Raw genomic sequence first — 21,441 nt, 5'->3', positions numbered from 1 at the left:
AAAAAAAAAAAAAAAAAAAGTGGAACTGGGCAGGATCCAAGGGGAAAACAGGGTGGAAAACAGTCAGAGAGAGGGAGAAGAAGCAGGGAGGGGAGCAGCTGCTATCCGGGATGTGGAGTATAAGTTCAGAAGTGAGTCCTTACATTCTCAGTCTCGCCTCTATTTTCCCACAGGCGGTGGAAGCTTCAAGTGCTGGATTTACAGGATGTCAGTGAGAACTTCTGGATGGTTTGGTCTGAATCCATGGCCCATGGGTGCTTTCCCAATGCCATGAGGAGCAGAAAACCAGTGCAGGACTGTCCAAGCATGAGAGGACAGCAGCCCTTCACTGTGTTCATAGACCTTTGGCTCCAGACCAGGACTCTGGATGAATACCTCACCTGCCTCCTTCTGTGGGTCAAGCAGAGGGAAGGTTTACTACACCTGTGCTGTAAGAAGCTGAGAATTTTGGGAATGCCCTTCCACAATATCAGAAACATCCTGAAAATGGTGAACCTGGACTGTATCCAGGAGGTGGAAGTGAATTGCAGTTGGATACTGCCCATCCTGACACAGTTTACCCCCTACCTGGGCCAGATGAGGAATCTTCAGAAGCTCGATCTCTCCCACGTGGACGTCTCTCACTACGTTTCCACAAAGCAGGAGGAGTTTGTTACCCAGTTCACCTCTCAGTTCCTCAAGCTGTACTACCTCCAAAAGCTTTATATGAACTCTGTATCTTTCCTCGAAGGCCACCTGGACCAGCTGCTCAGGTGAGCGAGGGGGGTGAGCTTTCTCTGCAGACCACAGCAGAGCCTATGTTACAGTAAACGCTAGTGGGCATCTACTGTGAGCCAGCCCATGAGGATGTAACAGTGAAGGGGACACTAGAATGTCCACGTATTGTCCCGTTGGTGGCTCTGTCCTGAAATGGATTTCACACAACCATCCCAATAGAGGCAGGTGAGGTATCTAGGATTACAGGCGTGGGCCACCACACCTGGCTAATTTTTACATTTTAAGTAGAGACAGGGTGTCACCACGTTGACCAGGCTATCTGCAAACTCCTGACCTCAGGTGATCCACCCGCCTTGGGGTCCCAAGGTGCTGGGATTATAGGCGTGAGCCACCACGCCCAGCCAACAAGATAATTTTTGAGGAGATGATGGGAAGTGGGGAAGTGAAGTGGGCACCGAAGAGGGGGATGCTCAGCAAACCTACACATTTCAGAATATCAGCTTTGTGCCCCACTGCTTGGTAAACACGAATGATCCCATCTCTATCCCTGTTGTAATAGGTTGCTTTGAGCTCCAGGTAAATTAATTACCTAGGAAATGCACGATTCTGAAACAGAGGGTCAGGGAGCAGGCAGAAAGAATAGTGAAAGTGATAGATGGCTTGCTGATGATACAGGCATGTCAGGGACGCCTGCAGCCTGCTCACCCCAGCTGATGTTGCAGGATCCAGTCTGGGTTTGTCCCTTCTGCCTGTGTCTCCACTGGGCTCGTGTGGCCCAGAGATGTGGTTTTCTGCCTGACAGACGAGGAAAGGGAGCTTTAGGGATTCTGTGAACTTGATACATTCCATAAATGATGGTGAAACGACTCAGCCTGAAATGGATTTTTTTTTTTTTTTTTTTTGATACATAGTCTCACCCTGTCACCCAGGCTGGAGTGCAGTGGCAGGATTTCTGCTCTCTGCAACCTCCACCTCCTAGGTTCCAGCGATTCTCCTGCCTCAGCCTCCCAAGTAGCTGGAATTGTAGGCACCAGCCACCACAGTTGGCTAATTTTTGCATTTTTCGTAGAGACGCGGTTTTGGCATGATCGCCAGGCTGGTCTCAAACTCCTGACTTCAAGTAATCCGCCAGTCTCAGCCTCCCAAATTCTAGGATTACAGGCGTGAGTTACTGCTCCGGGCCCAAAATGGAAGTGACCTCAATGACAAAGCTCTTCATCACACAGCATCCTAAGTGTTGACCAGACAATCAGAATGACCCTGGGCTTGGGCAAAATGGTCTTCATCCTTCACCTTGACATTCTCCACCACCCTCCACTCACCCCTATGATTCTCTAGAACTAACTTCTTGCTTTCTCTCCCCAGCTGTCTGAAGACCCCGTTAAAGATCCTCGCAATAACTAACTGTGTGCTTTTGGAATCTGACTTGAGGCATCTGTCCCAGTGCCCGAGTGTCAGTCAGCTAAAGACCCTGGACCTGAGGGGCATCAGACTGGCCAATTTATGTCTTGTGCCTCTCCAAGTTCTGCTAGAAAAAGTTGCAGGCACCCTTGAGTACCTGGGCTTAGATGACTGTGGCATCGTAGACTCCCAAGTCAACACCATCATCCTGCCTGCCCTGAGCTGCTGCTTTGAGCTCACCACCTTCAGCTTCTGTGGAAATCCCATCTCCATGGCCACCCTGGAGAACCTGCTGTGCCACACAATCAGACTCAACAACTTATGCCTGAAGCTGTATCCTGCCCCGCAGGACAGTTATGATGCTGGTGGTACTCTCTGCTGGCGCAAATTTGCCCAACTTCGGGCTGAGCTGATGGGGAGAGTGAGGGACTTACGGCACCCCAAGAGGATCTTGTTCTGTACTGACTACTGTGCTGACTGTGGCAACAGGACATTTTATGGCCTGGAGGTAGATCAGTGCTGCTGTTGAATACCTGCCTATTTGGGTGGATATATCAAATGCTTTCTTCTGGACACTTGGAAACTAAAACCTAGGTCTTACATACATCCTAAAGGGAGCACAGAAACCACCGTTTCAGGCACCGGCTCTGAAGTGGGAAAGGAAAGGTGATCAAGCAGGGGCCGGACTTGGGGGAAATGTTGACATGGATTCAATGGGACTTTGGGGACCTGTGTCCTATAGAGTCAAAAATGGGAATGGGAATGTCTAGAGTGGAATTCAGGCTTGAGAATACATGAGGGAGTTCCCCTTCCATGGATGGTTGTAAAGAACCAGTCAGAAATAAAAGGAAACTAAGTGGAAACTATCTGGTGCCCTCTGTTGTCAAGTAACCTGCTTTCCAGTTTAAGCCCCAGGAATCTTCAGTTATTGATGGAAAAAAAAGGCACTGAGTTGTCCAATCAATAAGATGCAGCCCCAGAAAATCAAGGCATTTAAATGAAATTTGGTTATTTTAATCAATTTCCTCCCTTTTTTTTTTTGAGACAGAGTTTCACTTTTGTTGCCCAGGCTATAATGTGGAGTGCAATTGACATCTCAGATCACTGCAACCTCCATCTCCACGGTTTAAGAGATTCTCCAGCCTCAGCCTCCCAAGTAGCTGGGATTATAGGCATGTGCCACCATGCCCAGCTCATTTTTTTATTTTTAGTACAGACAGAGTTTCATCACTATGTTGGTCAGGCTGGTCTCAAACTCCTGACTTCAGGTGATCCACCCAACTCGGCCTCCCAAAGTGCTGGGATTCCAGGTGTGAGCCACTGCATCTAGCTATTTTTTTGTTTGTTTTTTAAAGGTGTTGTTCTGTCACCCGGGCTAGAGTGCAGTGGCACAATCATAGCTTACTGCAGCCTCAATCTCCTGGGTTCAAGTGATCCTCCCACCTCAGCCTCCTGAGTAGCTAAGACTACAGGTATGTGAGTCACCACGCCTGGATTCTTTTTTAGTAGAGACAAGGTCTTGCTATCTTGCCCAGGCTGATTTGGAACTCCTGAGCTCAAGTGATTCTCCTGCCTTGGCCTCCTAAAATGCAGGGATTATAAGTATTGGCCTCCACACTTGGCCTCCTTCAGTTCTTCACTTCTCTTTAGACATCTGTTACCTCCTTGTTAGTTTCTGTGGCTGTTCAGTGGGTTAATACACACTAGGTGGACACCCAGGGTCTGGAACATTAGTGGGCAAGAACAGTGAGCCAATCCACATGGAAAGCACCCTCTTCTCAGGGTCTTTCACTGCTCGCCAGATGCTGAGACCCTGGCCACTCCTTGTGAGTCTCCACGTGGTTCCAGAAGCCTTAGTTGGTGGACGCACAAGGAGCCACTCTATTCCCGCTGCCCTGGAAGGGGATGTCCATATTGTGTATTAGCTGGAGCCTCTGGGCGGCACCAACCCTTGCTTGTTCCCCTGATGACTAGCAGCCCTTCTTGAATTAAACTGGTTGTAGCCAGTAAAGACAGCCACATTCCCTTTAAATAAAATACTAAAATTATACAGGCATGTAACACTTTTAAAATATTTCCATCTGACATTTAAAAAGATACATCTTTTGGGGAATCTAGGTCAGATCGATGAAAGATTTTCTCATAACACCTTCCTTCTCTCCCTATCAAGGAAGAGACTAGTGCAGCGTGTTTTGGAATCACACATCATCCAAGGGTGGAGAACGATCAAGTGCCTTTGGGTGATGAGAGACCTCCCTGTGCTGAGGAAGCCTGCATAATGGGCACCCAAGGGAAGGAACCTGCTGAGGATTCAGGGGCTGGTGTTGCTGTCAGGGATCTTAGCCAAGAGCCGCAGATTCCCTGTAAAATGAGGATGATGATGTCCAACAGCTTACAGGACCCTGGTAGGATCCAATAAGATGGTTTATGTTTAGGGCTTGGTACAGGGTCTGGCACATAGTAATATCAATACATCTTGATCTTTTTTCTCTTCTTAGCAGAAGTCCCAGCGTTTTCCATGTTTCAATCTCATCTCCTATTCCTTTTTTTTTTTTTTTTGAGACAGAGTCTCGCGCTGTGTCACCCAGGCTGGAGTGCAGTGGCGCGATCTCGGCTCACTGCAAGCTCCGCCTCTCAGGTTCACGCCATTCTCCTGCCTCAGCCTCCGAGTAGCTGGGACTACAGGCGCCCGCCACCACGCCCGGCTAGTTTTTTTTGTATTTTTAGTAGAGACGGGGTTTCACCATATTAGCCAGGATGGTCTCGATCTCCTGACCTCGTGATCCACCCGCCTCGGCCTCCCAAAGTGCTGGGATTACAGGCTTGAGCCACCGCGCCCGGCCTCCTATTCCTGATAACAGGGAGGAAACAAGAGCCCAGGGCCTGCAATGGACTCAGCTTCTTCAAGTCACCACAAATTTCATCATGATTCCCCCTAACAGCGGGGCCCCAGGAGCCAGCAGGGGGCAGGGCAGGCCGTTCAGCGCTGGATTCATTCCTAATAAGATAAAAATTTCCAATCTGTGGGTCTCGGGTGCCATTTGCTCTTAGATCAGACCATATGATGTAATTTAGTGTTGCAAGGACTGTATTTTACAGTATTTTAAAAAATTTCCTCTTATGAGCTAGGCGCGGTGGCTCACGCCTGTAATCCCAACACTTTGGGAAGCCGAGGCAGGTGGATCACTTCAGATCAGGAGTTTTAGACCAGCCTGGCCAACATGGTGAAATCCCGTCTCTACTAAAAATACAAAAAATTAGCTGGGCATGGTGGCACTTGCCTGTAATCCCAGCGATTGGGAAGGCTGAGGCAGGACATTTGGTTGAATCCTGGAGGTGAAGGTTGCAGGGAGCCAGGATCATGCCACTGCACTCCAGCCAGGGTGACAGAGCAAGAAAAAAATAATTTACTATAATGTAAATACTATTTAAGTATAAATATTTGTGTTGTAATTTATGTATATGCACGATATAGAACTTTCAAAGAATGCAATGTGATATTTTAAGAATGGTTAATGGCCAGGTGCGGTGGCTCATGCCTGTAATCCCAGGACTTTGGGAGGCTGAGGCAGGCAGATCACGAGGTCAGGAGTTGGAGACCAGGCTGAGCAATGTGGTGAAACCCCGTCTCTACTAAAAATACAAAAAATTAGCTGGGCGTGGTGACGGGCACCTGTAATCCCAGATACTCAGGAGGCTGAAGCAAGAGAAAGAGAATCGCTTGAACCCGGGAGGCAGAGGTTGCAGTGAGCCGAGATCGCGCCACTGCAGTCCAGCCTGGGTGAAAGAGAAGGACTCCGTCTCAAGCGGGGGCAGAAAAAGAATACTTAACTTGGTTTGGAATCTCAAAACAAATGAGATTTTAAAACTAATTTTAAAGACACTGAACAGTAATCCTTTCTTCTTTAAAATATATTTAGAATAACACAATTTTAGCTTTGAAAGGAAACATTACAGTTTTTAAAAATATTGAGTTTATTTTATTTTAATTTAAGACAAGTTCTCACTCTGTCATCCAGGTTGGAGTGCAGTGGCATGATCACGGCTCACTGCAGCCTCAGCCTCCCAGGCTCAGGTGATAGTCCTGCTTCATTTCCCCTAATAGCTGGAACAACAGGCATGAACCATCATACCTGGATTATTTTTGTATTTTTAGTGGAGACCAGGTTTCACCATGTTGCCCAGGCTGGTCTTGAACTTCTGGGCTCAAGCGATCCACCTGCCTCGACCTCCCAAACTGCTGAGAGTTAGCCCTTAAAGGCGTGAGCCACCACACCCAGCCCTAGGTTTATTTATTTGTTTGTTTGTTTGTTTATGTTGGAGATGGAGTCTCACTCTGTCTCCCAGGCTGGAGCACAGTGGCATGATCTCAGCTCACTGCAACCTCCACAATCCAGGGTTCAAGTGATTCCCCTGCCTCAGCCTCCTGAGTAGCTGGGATTACAGGCATGTGCCACCATACCTGGTTAGCTTTTGTAGTCGTATTAGTATTTTTTAGTAGAGACGGGGTTTCACCATGTTGGCCGGGCTGGTCTCGAACCCCTGACCTCAGGTGATGTGCCTGCCTCAGCCTCCCAAAGTGCTAGGACTACAGGCGTGAGCCACCATGCCCAGCCTATTTTTTTCTTTATAGCAGTTTTAGATTCACAGAGAAACTAAGCAGAAAGTCCAGAGTTCTCATCTATCCCCTTCCTCCTTCAATATACAGCACCCCCACAGGATCAACACCCACACCAGCGCAGAGCATTCGGCACAGTCAATCAGCCACATGGGCACATCACTATCACCCAATGTCTATAGTTTACATGACGGATCATTGCTGGTTTTTACATTCTATGGATTTTAACAAAGGGATAATGACATGTATCCACCATTAGAGCATCATGCAGAGTCGTTTTGTTTCCCTAAAAGTCCTCTGTCCTCTTCCCATTCATCCCACTGTACTCCCAACCCGTGGCAACCACTGGACTTTCTACCATCTCCATAGAAAAAGGCAAAAGTCTTTTCCGGAATGTCGAACAGGATGAGTCTTTTCACGTTGCCTTCTTTCACTTGTACCATAATGTGCATTTAGGAATCTCTCACGTCTTTGTATGGCTTCAGAATAGCTCACTGACTGGATAGTCCCTGACTGAAGGACATCTTGCTTGCTTCCAAGTTTTGGCGATTATGAATAAAGCTGCTATAAACATCCAGGTGTGGGTTTACTCATTTCGTTAAATACCGAGGACTATGATTACCAAATTGTAGGGGAATGGTATGTTTTACAAGGATTTTTTTCTTTATTGACAATCTCACTTGTTCGATATCGCTGCTCAAGGTCAGGAACTTTGTCTCTATCATCCTGGGGTCCCACTGCTGAGCAGGGAACCTGGCACTCGGTAGCAAATGCTGTTGACCACGTGATGCATGGAAATGTTTGTCATCAGTATAGCCACTAAATTGCTAACTTAGGGATGTCAACAGCTCGCTACCAATAATAGAAATAAATTGGATTATAGGAAAAAAAGCCCTTGTGATACTGTGGCTACTCCATGTGTGTCATGAAAGTCCAGCAATTGGCCAGGCGCAGTGGCTCACGTCTGTAATCCCAGCACTTTGGGAGGCTGAAGCAGGCGGATCACTTTAGGTCGGGAGATTGAGACCAGCCTGGCCAACATGGTTGAAACCCTGTCTCTATTCAAAATACAAAAATTAACTGGGCGTGGTGGCACATACCTGTAGTCCAAGCTACTGGGGAGGCTGAGGGAGGACAATTGCTTGACCCAGGAGGTGGAGGTTGCGGTGATTGAAGATTGTGCCACTGCACTCCAGCCTGGGCAACAGAGCGAGACACCATAACAAGAAAAAGAAAAACAAAACAAAACAAAAGGAAGTCCAGCATGGTAAGAGGTACATAGAGGCACATGTGGGTGAGCTTCATTTGTTTTCTATCCTTTTGCCTTTCTCTGGACAGAATTCTCAATGCAAAACATTCCAAAAACACAGAGCAAATGTCTCCTCTAATCTTCCCCTTATCCCAGACTTCTCTCCAGCATATATGTGCTAGTGTCTTCCAGATATTTCTGTGACTTGCTACACAGAAGATCAGATCAAATGGACATGTGCCTAAAAAGGTGGTGACTTGCCAGATCTGGACTCACTTTGCAGAGTGCTGGGACCTCTCCGAGAACCAAGCGGTAGCTCCAGGCGCCAGGGCTGCGGGCTCTTCTGTGCATCTTCAGGAGCTTTTATTGACCTTTCTCAGCACAACCCCCTCCTCAATTACCAACTTCCAATCCGAAACTGACATCCCACTAGATCCGGAAGTGCCACCCAGCTAACCCTGCTTGAGTTTTCAATTTTCCTCTCAAAAAGTGATTAAATTAGATAGGCATTTATGAAAGTGAAAGAATTAATAATAGGATGAAGGTCAGAAACTCATGTGTTCACTTATTCCACAAACACTGGTAAAGTTTGACTAACATGTGACCTTCACAGTGATACAGGGAAGGATTTATATATATTTACATATATATATATATATGTATTTATTTATTGGAGAAACTTTGGCCACATTGAAAGTATCAAAATGTTCCAGATTTAAAACAGCTTCAAGAAGACAGTGATGTCATCCTTAAAAAACACAATAAAAATCTCAGTGTATCCACTGGTCACCTAGGTTTTGTGCTACCTAACATGGTAGATCATACGCCCATTTGGGCGGAAGACAGGAGCTACTGAGAGCGTAATTTATCTCAAGGTTAAGGTCAAGGCTTCACTAAAAGAAATCAGGTCTACATTACAAAGTAAGGAGGGGGCTGGGCCGGACCGGACTGAGTGTTCTAACGGGACCCTGGGAGGGAACCAAGACAACATAAAACATGGCAGGTATTTTGAGGGCATCTGGACAAAAGGATTGAAAGACTGTTTTTTAGATTGAGTTTAAAAATTATAAAAACGTAATTACAAAAGAGATAATACAGACTCTTAAAGTATCACACTTTCTTTGAGGGCAGAGAGGGCAGATACAGTCTTGGCTCCTACTGGAAGGTGAAGCATCATGACTCACAAACATGATGGGCTTCCCCAGAATACCAGCTTGGGAAGAGTGAATCTGAGTGTGTGAGCTGGGGCAGAGCCCAGAGAGGGGCAGTGTGGTCAGACGTAAGAAGGGAGACTTTTCAATCTGGAAGCATGGATGGTGGAAGCTGTGTCTGCAGACTTTGGGAGAGAAATGAACCCCTTGGGGGATTCTGCACCATCCCCAGGACCCTGGCGAGAATCCTGCCCTTTGGGGGGTATTTCTACCATGTTCTGGTTGCCTGTGCTTCTGAAGGTGCTCCTCTGCTGTCCAGGTCAGAGCAACCTTTGGAGCCCATCTGAAGGGACAGCCTGACCTCAGTTCCACTCACAGGATTTCTACTGGGATTCCAAAGCTTCTCCTGGGCTTTTGATCGGGGTCTCTAAAATATTTCTGAACTTCTGTTTTCCTCCCCAAGCCTGCGCTGTCGGGGAAGCCGAGTCCTCTGCTTCCTGGAAATGTCAGCGGATCTCTCCTGCACCCAGGAGTATGGCCACAAACAATGCTAACAGATATTCTCCCTGGAATCAGCAGTGACCAATAAATTCTCCCCAAATTCTACTGAGCGATTTGGGTGCACCCAGGAAGGCACAAAGCAGGGAGCTCCTCAGCTGCTGCTCTGACCCTGAAGTGGCACCCGGGACTGATGGAGGGAACCTTGTCTAACTTGCACAGGAAGAGTTGACTCCTCTGGTTTTCCTAGAAGTGCCAGGCTGTTGGCAAAGCCTGGCACAGGTCCTGGTGGAGGGGCCATCCCTTCCCAGGCTCCCCTGGCCCAGTCTTAGAATGGGTGAGGCTGCACCTGGAAAGTAGTGAGTCTGTTTCTGAGGCAGGGCATTTCCTTTCTTGTGGTGTTTGCCCTCTGTGCATTTCTAGCAGTGAAAAATCTCTGACCAGGCCCTGCTGGCCTCCTCTAGTCCTCAGGAGGGTCTCATTCCAGATCGCATTTATGACTGTCTTTCCCAAGACCAGGGGCTGGTCCTCTTTTTTCCTCCAATAAAGATCTGAGGAGAAGGTCACTCTGAGAGCAGACAGTGGATGTTGAGGGAGCGGCCTGCAGCAGACTGGGGTGGGGGAGGTCTGGGAACTCCCTGCAGGCTGGATGGAGCCAGGGGGACTAAGGACAAGAACAGGGTCAAGAAAGGGAGTGGCCCAGAGGAGCTGATGGGGGCCAGATTAAGTGTGGAGGAGAAAGATGGCAGCAGGGTTGGGGACTCGGTTCTCTGACTCTCACAGAGCCACATCCCTGATAAACTGGGGACTTGGGTCTGAGACCCTGAAAGGACTTGGACCTGGATGTGGGGCTGTGAGTTTCCAAGGACTTTTGATTTCGCCCTGGTCTACATAAGGTTCCAGTGGCTGCCCAACCCCACCCCAGGGGCAGAGAGGCAGTCTAGCGGCGAGACCTGGGGAGAGAGAGTCCGTGGCGAGCACCCACCCTGGATGCAAACACAAGGGACAGGTCAGAGGGAGGAAGCCTTGGCGTGTGGCCAGGGGAAGGGAGGCACTTTGGATATGGGGCAGTTCTGTCTCTGCACTTGTCACAGCCTCACAGTGAGAATTGAACTTTGCAGGAGGGAATGAGGGAGAATGGGGTCTGGGCTGGAGTCCCTGTCATCAAGTGACCCCCATCTACTCCTGCAAACCAGGGGAAGGTCTTGCTAGATGTAAGTCAATCCCGGGCCTATCAGACTGCCTGGCACTTTCTCATGGACCCAGAAGGAGCACAGTGATCCTCGGTCGAAAAAATCTTGCATTGTCCAGGGCTGAGGATTATCAGGTGGCCCTGGAGGGGAAGACTCTGGGGAAAACCACAGAGAAGATTTTGGAATATTTGACACTCTTGGAACATTTGACACTCTTAACGCCCAATGCCTCCCCTTCCTATTAGTTGGGCGTGGTGGCAGGAGAATTATTAGTATTAGTATTAGTTATTAGTATTAGCATTAGTATTGTTTATCTGAAAACAGAGAGAGAAAAGCTGGTTTCTGTCTCCTTTTTATATCATAACTCAAGGTGCCCTGGGGATCTCGAGTGCATGGAGCAGGGAGTCTGAAGGAGTTTGTCCTTTGAATATGAACCCATGGGAAGTAGGTGTGTATTCTGTGGCCATACTCACTGGCCTCTTTGCTTAGTGGAGACAGAAGGGCCCAGGGCCCACCCCCGAGCCTTTGCTTCCCGGAACCCCTCTCTATCTTTCCATGTGCATGCCTGAGGGGGTTCCTGGTCCTCACCCATCCACACTGGCTCTTCTTGAGATGATGCATCTACTGTACACCTGCAGGTGACCCTGTGTAGAAAGAATTCCAAAAACTCACATGGGTCCACATAGAGTGAGGCTGCCTCTAGACAGGTACAGGAACCCCAAGCCTCTTAGCCACTGCCAGAGCCTGAGACTGGGGCACTCACATGGAGACAAATGCATGAGGTTTTAGAAGAGGCTGGGTTGGTGGGAGCGGAGGAGGGCATGGATAGAAAGCAGGGGTCCCTGGAAGCTTCAGGGCCAGAGGCACTTGGGAGGGGAGAAGGCATCATGGAGAGAAAGGTCAGGGCTCCTTCCACGCCCTGAGGTCACAGCGGGTTTCCCTCTCTCCCAGCTCCTCCCTGGGCTCCTGTGTCGGGGAGTCAGGGCTGGCTCAGCTGGGGATCTTTGGTGAGTGGGAAGGACATAGGGCACTCAGGGTCTCAAGTTCAACTTTTAACATGATCCTCAAATGAGAGGTTTCACCCAGTGGCCTCCAGTCCACAGACCCCATGTCTTCTTGCTGGACTCCTGGGGGAGCTGCCCAGCCAGGGACATGAGATGTTTCACTTTTGTCTGCCAAGTGCAAAGCCGTCTTCATCTACGTGAGGCCAGCTCCGCACTGGAGGGTTGTGGTCCGCAGGACTGGTAGCCCAGCCCACCAGCTTCAGGCCCTCCCTGGTTAGACAGTGGAGCCTGACCAGGGACCCTCGCTTTCCCGCCTAGGAGTTTGTCTCTCTCCCACCACCACCCATGGCACCCAGGTCGCACACACCGAGGAGCATCCAAAGGCCAGGACTGATCTGTCCTAGGCCCCCTCCCATGCTGGTCAGTGCCCAAAGTCCAGAGGGTTCAAAACAGCAGGAGGACAGGGACTCAGCCCGGCCCCGAGCATGCGCACACCCACCTAGGCTGCAATAGCATCCGGGCTCCACCCCAATCCCTCTCCAAAATTAGAGCAGGTACCATGAGAGACCAGGCAGTGGCAGCAGGCACCTCCAGCCGCAGGGGAAGGGGAAAACTCCTGGGCCCTCCAGAGCACTGGGGGACGTCAGTTGGTAATTGCAACCTGGGCAGCTTCTGTTGCACCTTTGGATCTACTGCCCTACCAACACAGGAGGACCAGGATTCCCTCTTGTCCCAGGCTCCCATCAGCTCCTAAGTGTACGCAGCCTCAGATGTGCCCTCTCTCTGTATTTCCCCACAGAGGGGACAGGCGAGATGAAGGTTCACAGCAGCTCTGGCCAACGCCGCACAAACAAACCCAATGCTCCTGGGTCTGGTTTAACGAGCCCCCAACTGCACTCTTTTCAAGAAGATTGCAGGCTAACAGCACACAGTGAGGAGTGAGGTCAAGGCTTGGTAGAGGCTTCAGACTTGGGAGCAGGTCCCGTTTAGCCATGAGAGGGTATGGGTGACACAATTTGCTGCCTCAGTGACATGGGGCACAGGCCTGGCCCACAACCCTGCCAAGGGGGGTGTCTGTAACAGTGGATCATGGTTCACAGGCCCAGCAATTGGGAGCGTCAGGCTCTGTGGTCACCCCTGTGGTGGGCAGATCTTGGAAACACAGCTTCGGGAGGATTTCCACAGAACCTCCCTTTGAGGCCCAGGAACTTGACACTGTTAGCAGGGCGGGCACAGTGACCACATAGCTGGCCAGGTCATCGAACCAGGTGCCATTTCTGCTTCCCAACCAGGCCCCTGGAGCACGGCCCCAGCTCTGCTTTCTGAACCTGGCAACCACACTTCATGTGCAAGCATGGCACCACCCCAAGCCCATTTCCTCGGGGCCACTGTCTGCCCAATCTTTTGTGCCCGACTGAGTTGCTCCCCAAAGGTGAAAAAGTAAGGAAAAAAAACAGATGACTTAAGAGAAAAATGGGTGAAGACCATTGGCACACCTGTAATCCCAGCACTTTGGGAGGCCAAGGTTGGTGGATCACTCAAAGCCAGGAACTTGAGACCAGCCTGGTCAACACGACAAAACCCTGTCTCTACTAAAAATACAGAGGCCGAGGCGGGCGGATCACAAGGTCAGGAGGTCAAGATCATCCTGGCTAACACAGTGAAACCCCGTCTCTACTAAAAATACAAAAAATTAGCCAGGCGTGGTGGCGGGCACCTGTAATCCCTGCTACTCGGGAGGCCGAGGCAGGAGAATGGTGTGAACCCGGGAGGCGGAGCTTGCAGTGAGCCGAGATGGTGCCACTGCACTCCAGCCTGGGCGACAGAGCGAGACTCCGTCTAAAAAACAAACGAACAAACAAACAAAAACAAACAAACAAACAAACAAACAATAAATATTAGCCAGGCTTGGTGGCACATGCATGTAGTCCCAGCTCCTTGAGTGGTTGAGGCATGAGAATCACTTGAGCCCTGAAGGAAAGGATGGCAGTCAGCCCAGATTGCACCATTGCACACCAGCTGAGGAGACAAAGTGAGATTTTTGTCTCCAAAAATAAAAGAAAAAGAAAAGAACAAGAATTGGTAAGAATTTATCAAAATGATCTAATTTTATATGGTTGTTTTGATGTTCTCAAGCTGAACCTCAATCACAGACAAATTAGTACTGCATTATTTTTCCATCAGTAACTCAATAACTAGAGATTTCTGATGTACAAATCGCTAAAGCAAGTCAATCAAATACAGAGGACACCAGAAAGTGTTCACTGAGGTTCTCTTTATTTCTGATATTTCTTTGTAACCATCTTTGCAGGGATAACATTCTCATGACTATAGAACTTTAGGTTCTGTCTCTGACTCTGCAGGACACGGGTCCCTGAAGGTCTCACTGACTCCACCTCAACGTTTTCCTCCAGTCTTGCCCCCTGCTGTTATGTTTTTTCCATTGTACTGAGCACTTGCCTGAAGCAAAGAGTTCAGTGCTTCCTTTAAGCTGTACACGTGGCCTGGGCAAAGTCGCTCATGCCTGCAATTCCAGCACTTTAGGAGACCGAGGTAGGAGAATCCCATATGCCCAGCAGTTTGAGACCAGCTGGGGCAACATAGTGAAACCCTGTCTCAAATTTTTTTAATAAAAATCTTAGAATTATTAAAAAAGAAATAAGAAAAATAACTTGCACGTACATACTAGATTTTAGTGTCTAGGTGCCTGGAAGAGAACTTTGGATGTATCTACCCCGCTAGGCACGCCTTCCCTGGCAGCAAAGATGGAGCTCCAGTTCCTCAGACGGTGGGTGATGAGCCACAGGAAGGGCAGGGGGTGGGACCAATGAAGATCCTCCTGGGCTGCCTGATTTCCCTCAGTGTGCGCATCAGCTCAGCCCGAAGTGGGGTGAAGATCTCCCAATCGACATGAACCAAGGAATTCAAACTCTCCCAAGGGGCGGGGTATGTCTCCAGGCTTAACTTGCTCAGCCCGCTGGTGTGGCGCAGCAGGTCCTTCAGGGCATCCACAGACATGAAATTTCGACCAAAGTAGAAAGTGGTGAGCTGGGAGCAGCAGCTCAGGCCGGGCAGGATGGCACTGAGTTGGGAGTAGTGGATCTGACAGCCCTCCAAGATGAGGGTCTCGAGAGTGGCAGCAACTTTCTCTAGCAGAGCTCCCAGGTGCTCAAGACTGACGCGGAACAGCGGCACGTAGCTGAGATTCAGATGCTTCAGGTAACCGAGGCTTGGGTACTGGGAGAGACACTTCACGTCCTCTTCCAATAGGTAGCCACAAGTCAATTCCAAGTTCTCCAAAGGGTTCTGGAGGCACCTGTGGAGATCAAGAAGTTAGTTCTGGGCAATGGTACCAGTTAGATGAAGGTGGTGGGGAATAACCTCAAGGGAAATGTCTGCTTCACCCAAACACAAGTTTATTCCCATCATGTGATGGTGGTCCGCATGCAAGTTGCTGCGTGATGAGGACTCTGATCATTCAGGACAGTCCCATTTTAGCCTCGGCCCTTTCGCCATTGCTTGTGTGATTGGTTCAAGGCTGCAAAATCTCTAAAGCCTTTTTTCTTTACTTTTTAGCAGAAAACTTCATCTCTGGGCCACAGGTACCAGGTTGGAGGTGTGCACAAAGAACTCCACTCAGCAAGGTCCAGGGACATCAGCTAGGGCTACGTGCCGGCAGGGGCTCCCTGACATGCCTGCATCTGCAAACCACCTATCACTTTTTACCACTCTCATGCCTACTCCCTCACCCTCCATTCAAGAAGTATACATTTCCCATGTCAATTACCTTTCCTGGAGTTGGAAACAACCTTTTACAGACAGGGAGTTAGAGACAGAATCATTCGTGATCACTAAGCTGGTGAGGACAGAGCTTCTACTGTGACATGCACAAGTTTGGTGCACTTTTCCTCCTTTCATAGCCTCTTTTATATTGAGATATATATATATATCTTATATATTTATAAAAGATACGATATATCTTTTATATCATATCAACTTGAAACACACCTTGAAACAAGAAATTCACACGTGCACCCTCAGTAGAGCTGAAACCCCCACTTAACTAGCTTGTACATGATATCCTTCTCTAGCCTCTACCCCAGGTGACCCTGCTGCCCACATTGGAGCGATCCTGTGATAGCCACTCCAGGACATGGAGCCCTGAATGGGACAATGTGTTGACATTCTGGTGTCCCCTTCACTGTAACATTGCCACTGACTGGCACACACATACATGCCTTCCAGTGTTTGCTGTAACAAAAGAGGCTGTGCTGTGGTCGGCAGAGAAAGTGCGCAATCCTTTCTCACCTGATCAGCTGTTCCAGGTGCCCACTGAAGAAGGTGACCAATTTTATTTTAAGCAACTAGAGATGTTCCAGCCTGAGGAACACAGAGCTGAATTTGGCGACTAACCGTCCCTCGAGGTCATTGTCCGACATGTAATGATGGCACCTGGAGAAAACGAGTTTGCGAAGATTCTTCATCTCCTTCAGGTAACAACGAAGCTTTCTTATCAGACGTGGCCAGGACAGGACATGTTGTAGATTTCCAGCTCCTGAATACTATTCAGGTGGATTAATGTCAGTGGTTTTCTGAGATATTTAATCGGCGTTAGATAATTCACCAACTTACTACAGCACAGGTGTGCTAAACCTCTCCTTTGGTAAACCCACTGAAAGAGGTATCTCAGGCATTCATCCTGGGGTATTTAAATATTTTTAAATAAGAGCAATTCTTATTCATTGATCTTTAAAATTCATTTTGAATGTGTCATTTCATTTGAGACTCAAAACCACATTAAGCATTTTTAAAATATTGCACTACATACTTTAAAGCACTAAATTCCTGTTGTATGTTAACATTTCAATTTGAATCTTAAATGTGTTGTATGTAAATCACAAATACATATTTATTCTCTATAAACATTTACATAACAGCAGATTTTTGGAGATACCACTCAATATCATCCTGTTTACATCAATAAATTACAACAGATGGTCTCACCTACCAGCAGATGGCACATGAGTCTCATGGGTTGGAAATTTTCTCTCAGGATCACTAGTGATGAACTCAGGCCTTCCCCGCCCACCCCACCCTCTGCTGGCTGCTGAGGCTCTGCTGTTTGGGGGAATCACGATTAAGTAGTGGTGGCGTGTAGCAGCTGAGTCCCGTTGCCTGCCCTGGGATCCTACTGCCTCCCCATTATCAGGAATGGAAGATGACATAGAAGAATGCTGGGACTTCTATTAGGAGAGGGAAAACAAGAACAAGATGTATGTATTGAGCTCTTACTGTATGCTAGGCCCCGTTCCAAGTCCTGACCATGCACCATCTCACTGGGTCCTACAACCGTCTCATAGGATGGCAGGCATCATCATCCTTATTTTACAGAGAATCTGAGCTTCTTGCCTATTTCATGCCCAACACCACCAGCCCCTGAGTCCTCAGCAGGGTTCTACACTTAGGTGCGTGTTGTGTAGGGTCCTTCAGCACAGGTGTGGTCACTAATTACCCCCAGGCACTTGATCGTTATCCACCCTCTGAAGATGTGTGATTCCAAATACGATGCACTAGTCTTCCTTGACAGGGAGAAAGGCGAGGTGTTAAGAAAAGGTCTTTCATCGATGTTGTAGGTATTATATGCCTACATAATGCAAGCATTTTGCTAAAAGGGAATTTGGATGTCTTTATTGGCCACAACTGCTTTAATTCAGCAAGGGCCACTACCCACCGTGAGGACAGGCATGGGTTGGTGATGCCCTGAGGCTGCTGCTCACACAGTCTGGAGCTCCTCTTCCAGGGCAGGGGCCATGCCTTGGGCAATGAAGTCCTTTCCCAGCACAGGTAACGGTCAGGAACTGAGGGTTCTGGATCCACCCATTCGGAGTAAACAGGGTCTCGGCATCTGGACAGAAGCGAGGGCCCCTGAGAAGAAGCGGCTGAACTTCAGTGGCTGACACTCACTTTCCACTTAGAATGCTCCAGGCCCTGTGTGTGTCTCTCATGTGCATTAACCCACTAAGTAGTCACAGAGAATAGCAAGAAGGTAACAGATGCCCAGAGAGAAGTAAAGAAAAGGAGGGAATTGATCCAAATGATCTAATTCCATTTTGATGGCTTGATTTCTGGGAGCTGAAACTCTTTTGTCACAGACAAATCAGTGCCTCCTTTCCTCCATCAGTAACTTGAGACTTCTTAGGTTTACATTGTTAAGCCAGGTGAAGTAATCATGGAGGACACCAGACAGTTTCCATTTAGTTTCCCTTTATTTCTGACTGATTCTTTACAACCATCCATGCAGAGGTAACTCTCTCATGTGTCTCTCCTACCTGATTTTCACTCTAGCAGTTCAGATTCCCATTTCTGTTTCTCTGGGACACAGATCTCTAAAGATTCCATCAACTCCAGCTCAACTTTTCCCCCAGTCCCTCCACTTCTGCATCCATGGTGCATCTGTACTCCCTTTAACATACACTCATGGCCTAGGATTCAGTTCCCAAATGACCAGAAGAAAGCTCTAAATACATCCACCCTGATGGACAGGCATTCAGCAGAGGCAGTGACTGGGCTCCAGGTCATAGGAGGCCCTGATGCCACAGCGAGGGCAGGGGACAGTGCTGAACACAACAATCTTGGGCTGCCTTAAGTCCCTCAGTGTCTTCATCAGCTCAGCCCCAAATTGAGCAAATCTCCCCCAGCAGAGAGCACCCTGGGCATCATAACTCTCCAGAGGGGCAGGGTACAGCTCCAGGCTCAGCTTGCTCAGCCCGACGGTGTGGCGCAGCAGGTTCTCCAGGGCGGCCACGGAGATGAGGTTCCCACAGAAGCTCAAGGTGCTGAGCTGGGAGCAGCGGCTCAGGGCAGGCAGGATGACGCTGAGTTGGGAGTCCGTGATCCCACAGTCCTCTAAGTCCAGGGTCTGCAGGGTGGCCTCAACTTGCTCTAGCAGAACGGCGAGGGGCTCAGGGCTGAAATGGGTCAGTGTGATGCCTCTCAGGTCCAGCTCCTTTAGCTGACGGATGCTCGGGCACCAAGAGAGATGCTTCAAGTCCGACTCTGACAGCAGGCACTCGGTCATGACAACCGTCTCCAAGGGGGCCTGGAGACACCTGGGAGAGAACAAGGAGGAGTTAGAGGAGAGTGGTGGGAAGACCTCATGGTGAGAGATGACAGTCTCCACAACCCAAGGCTGCTCTGCTCATCTGAGGATAGTCAGCACCCGGGGTGTGGGAACGGAGACTCTGCTCCTTCAGGACAGTCCCAATTGAGGCTCAGTCCTTCACCATCACTCAGGTGACTGGGTCAAGCCCATGAACTCTAAGGCTCCCTTTCTTCATCTGTCAGGCAGAAAACCACATCTCTGGGCCACAGGAGCACAGTGGAGACACAGACATAAAGAATAACCCAGGCGGAATCCTGCAACATCAGCTAGGGTGGCCAGGCTGCAGGAGTCCCTGACACGCCTGTATCAGCAGCAAACCGTCTATCACTTTCTCCCTTCTTCACTCCTGCTCCCTCACCCTCTATTCCATCATCATGTATTTCCCATACATTAGTTACCTGACTTGGAGCTCAAAGCATTTTACTGACAGAGGGAGAGACAGGATTTTGCCTGTTCACTAGGCAGGTGAGGACAGACCTTATATTTTAAAACAGAGGGGTGTGATGGGCTTTCTCTTCTTTAGTGCCCTCTTCAACTCCCTATTTCCCATCATCTTAACTTAGACACACATCCTTGGGAGGAATTCACAAACGTACTCTCACTAGATCTGAACCCGCAGTTGCTAGCATCCTAGCATGGCAGCCTCTCTATAGCATCTAGCCCAGGAGATCCCACTGGCTTATTGGCATGGTTGTGTGACACCCATTTTAGGACAGAGCTGCCAACAGGACAATGTGTGGACATTCTAGTGTCCCCTTCACTGTGACCTCGTCACCAGCTGGCTCACAGTAGATACCCCCTGGTGTTTACTGTAACAGAGAAAGGCTCAGCTGTGGTCTGCACAGAAAGCTCACCATCCTTCCTCACCTGAGCAGCTGGTCCAGGTGGCCTTCGAGGAAAGAGACAGAGTGCATGTAAAGCTTCTGGAAGTAGTCCAGCTTGAGGAACTGAGAGGTGAACTGGGTGATAAACTGCTCCTTCTTGTCTGGGGGAATGCAGGCAGAGACATGGATGTTGAAGAGGACAAGTTTGCGGAGATTCCTCATCTGGCCCAGGTAAGGGGCGAACCTTATAAGAATGGACAGCTCCCAGGGGCAGCACACTTCCACCTCCCGGATACAGTCTAGTTCCACCATGTTCAGGACCTCTATGATACTGTGGATGGGCATTCCAAAAATCTGCAGCTCTTTGCAACACACATGCAGTAAGCCTTCTCTCTGTTTGCCCCACTCTAAGAAGCGGGTGAGGCATTCATCCAGAGTCCCATTCTTGAAGCAAAGATCTAGGGTCACCATCAAGGGCTGCTGCCCACCCAGCCTTGGACAGTTCTCTGCTGTTTGTCTCTTACTCAGGGCCTCTGGGGAGGGTGCGGAAGCTCCAGACCATATGCCCCAGAAGTTCTCATCCACATCCCGCAAGTCCAGCACTTGAAGTTTCCACCGCCTGTGGGTAAAAGAGAAGAGAGGCTCCAGATTTACTCAACGATTTGAGCTTTTATCCACATCCCAGACATCAGTGACTCCCCTCCCTGCTGCTTCTCCCACTCTCTGTCTTTTCTCCATCCCTCTTTCTCCTTGAAACCTGCCTGGTCCCCACTGCTAGTGTCTTCAATTGCCACTGGGAGGAACCCGGTTCCTGATCCTTCAGTGGGCCCTGCATGGTGAGCAGTCCTTTCCCAGAGGAGCTGGACAATGGCCAAGGCCTCTCTGAGCTTCCTCCCCAGCCTCATCAGAAGCCTTTGGGCCACTCTTGGGCCTCCCACTCCTTCTGACCCAGCCAACCCTACCCTGGATGTCTGAGCCCTCCCCACCTGGCCAGCTGGGTCACCTCACCTGGGGCGAACCTTCTGGGCAAGCAGTGCATCAAGCCCCTCCAGCACAGCTCCAAAGGTCTCCAGATGACGCGACTTCATCAGGGACCCTAGAGGAAGGCAGGTGAAGGGCCAGGCCTGCACCATAGTTTTCAGGGTCTCGCAGCATCTCCTGGTAAAGGCCTCTATGAACAGAGAGGGAAAGAGCTCCCTGGGCAGCTCCTCCAGGGTGGGGATGGCCAAGGCTCCGTCCCTCAGCAGACTCTGCTCAGCCAGCACCAGGAGTCTGGGTGGGGCCTGGAGGCTCATGCTGATGAATCTACGTGGAAAACTTTCAGAGAAAGAGCATGATTTTTATGGCAAATCACATTACTTCATCATCTCCTAGTGCCAATGCTATTGCTCTGGTAGTGATGGAAAGGTAATTAGTTCACCCCAATTCCACTCTGCACTTTCTGGACACAAATCCATAATTCAGCTCCTGCTGGTACCGTGAAGATTGTCTTCCAAACAATGAGGAGGGGCAAGGTGACCACTGGCCCATTCATTTTCAACCATTGCTGCACTAAATCTCAGTAACACTGGGAAGCGTTGCTGAGGATCCTGAAAGCTAAGCTCCACCTTTTCAAGAAAATATT

The 21,441-nt window shown here is 49.2% G+C and overlaps 3 protein-coding genes across 3 annotated transcripts in view; 1 reads left to right on the top strand and 2 right to left on the bottom strand.

Annotated features, from left to right (window-relative positions):
- LOC112622928 (putative PRAME family member 26) overlaps positions 1-2,969 on the top strand; it is a 10,623-nt gene extending 7,654 nt beyond the window's left edge. Inside the window, exons 2-3 of the mRNA XM_025383027.1 lie at positions 174-752; positions 2,083-2,969. Of these exons, the coding sequence (XP_025238812.1) occupies positions 174-752; positions 2,083-2,647 (1,144 nt within the window). The 3' untranslated portion in view covers positions 2,648-2,969. The remainder of the gene's footprint in view (positions 1-173; positions 753-2,082) is intronic.
- Positions 2,970-14,612: 11,643 nt separating this feature from the next.
- LOC112609443 (PRAME family member 2-like) lies at positions 14,613-15,749 on the bottom strand. Its single transcript, XM_025362205.1, has 2 exons — positions 15,619-15,749; positions 14,613-15,147 (listed from the first exon to the last, which is right to left on the bottom strand). The coding sequence occupies exons 1-2, from the start codon at positions 15,747-15,749 to the stop codon at positions 14,613-14,615; spliced, it is 666 nt and encodes a 221-aa protein (XP_025217990.1).
- A 2,561-nt stretch (positions 15,750-18,310) lies between these two features.
- Positions 18,311-21,128, bottom strand: PRAMEF12 (PRAME family member 12). Its single transcript, XM_025363107.1, has 3 exons — positions 20,826-21,128; positions 19,861-20,436; positions 18,311-18,940 (listed from the first exon to the last, which is right to left on the bottom strand). The coding sequence occupies exons 1-3, from the start codon at positions 21,110-21,112 to the stop codon at positions 18,379-18,381; spliced, it is 1,425 nt and encodes a 474-aa protein (XP_025218892.1). The 5' UTR covers positions 21,113-21,128; the 3' UTR covers positions 18,311-18,378.
- Positions 21,129-21,441: the final 313 nt, after the last annotated feature.

Source organism: Theropithecus gelada, chromosome 1 (assembly GCF_003255815.1).
Source record: "Theropithecus gelada isolate Dixy chromosome 1, Tgel_1.0, whole genome shotgun sequence".
Classification (NCBI taxonomy): Eukaryota; Metazoa; Chordata; class Mammalia; order Primates; family Cercopithecidae; genus Theropithecus; species Theropithecus gelada.
The sequence above is the reverse complement of the archived record's forward strand: the minus strand, read 5'-3'. Positions and strand labels throughout refer to the sequence as shown.

What these genes read in the sequence shown, in the direction of transcription:
- PRAMEF12 (XM_025363107.1), bottom strand. Translation starts at nt 21,112, where the DNA reads ATGAGCCTCCAGGCCCCACCCAGACTCCTGGTGCTGGCTGAGCAGAGT. An exon ending in GCCCAGAAGGTTCGCCCCAG is followed by an intron (nt 20,437 to 20,825) that starts GTGAGGTGACCC and finishes TTTTACCCACAG; the next exon opens with GCGGTGGAAACTTCAAGTGC. An exon ending in CACCTGGACCAGCTGCTCAG is followed by an intron (nt 18,941 to 19,860) that starts GTGAGGAAGGAT and finishes GTTCTCTCCCAG; the next exon opens with GTGTCTCCAGGCCCCCTTGG.
- LOC112609443 (XM_025362205.1), bottom strand. Translation starts at nt 15,749, where the DNA reads ATGAAAGGAGGAAAAGTGCACCAAACTTGTGCATGTCACAGTAGAAGC. An exon ending in TGTTTCCAACTCCAGGAAAG is followed by an intron (nt 15,148 to 15,618) that starts GTAATTGACATG and finishes TGATCTCCACAG; the next exon opens with GTGCCTCCAGAACCCTTTGG.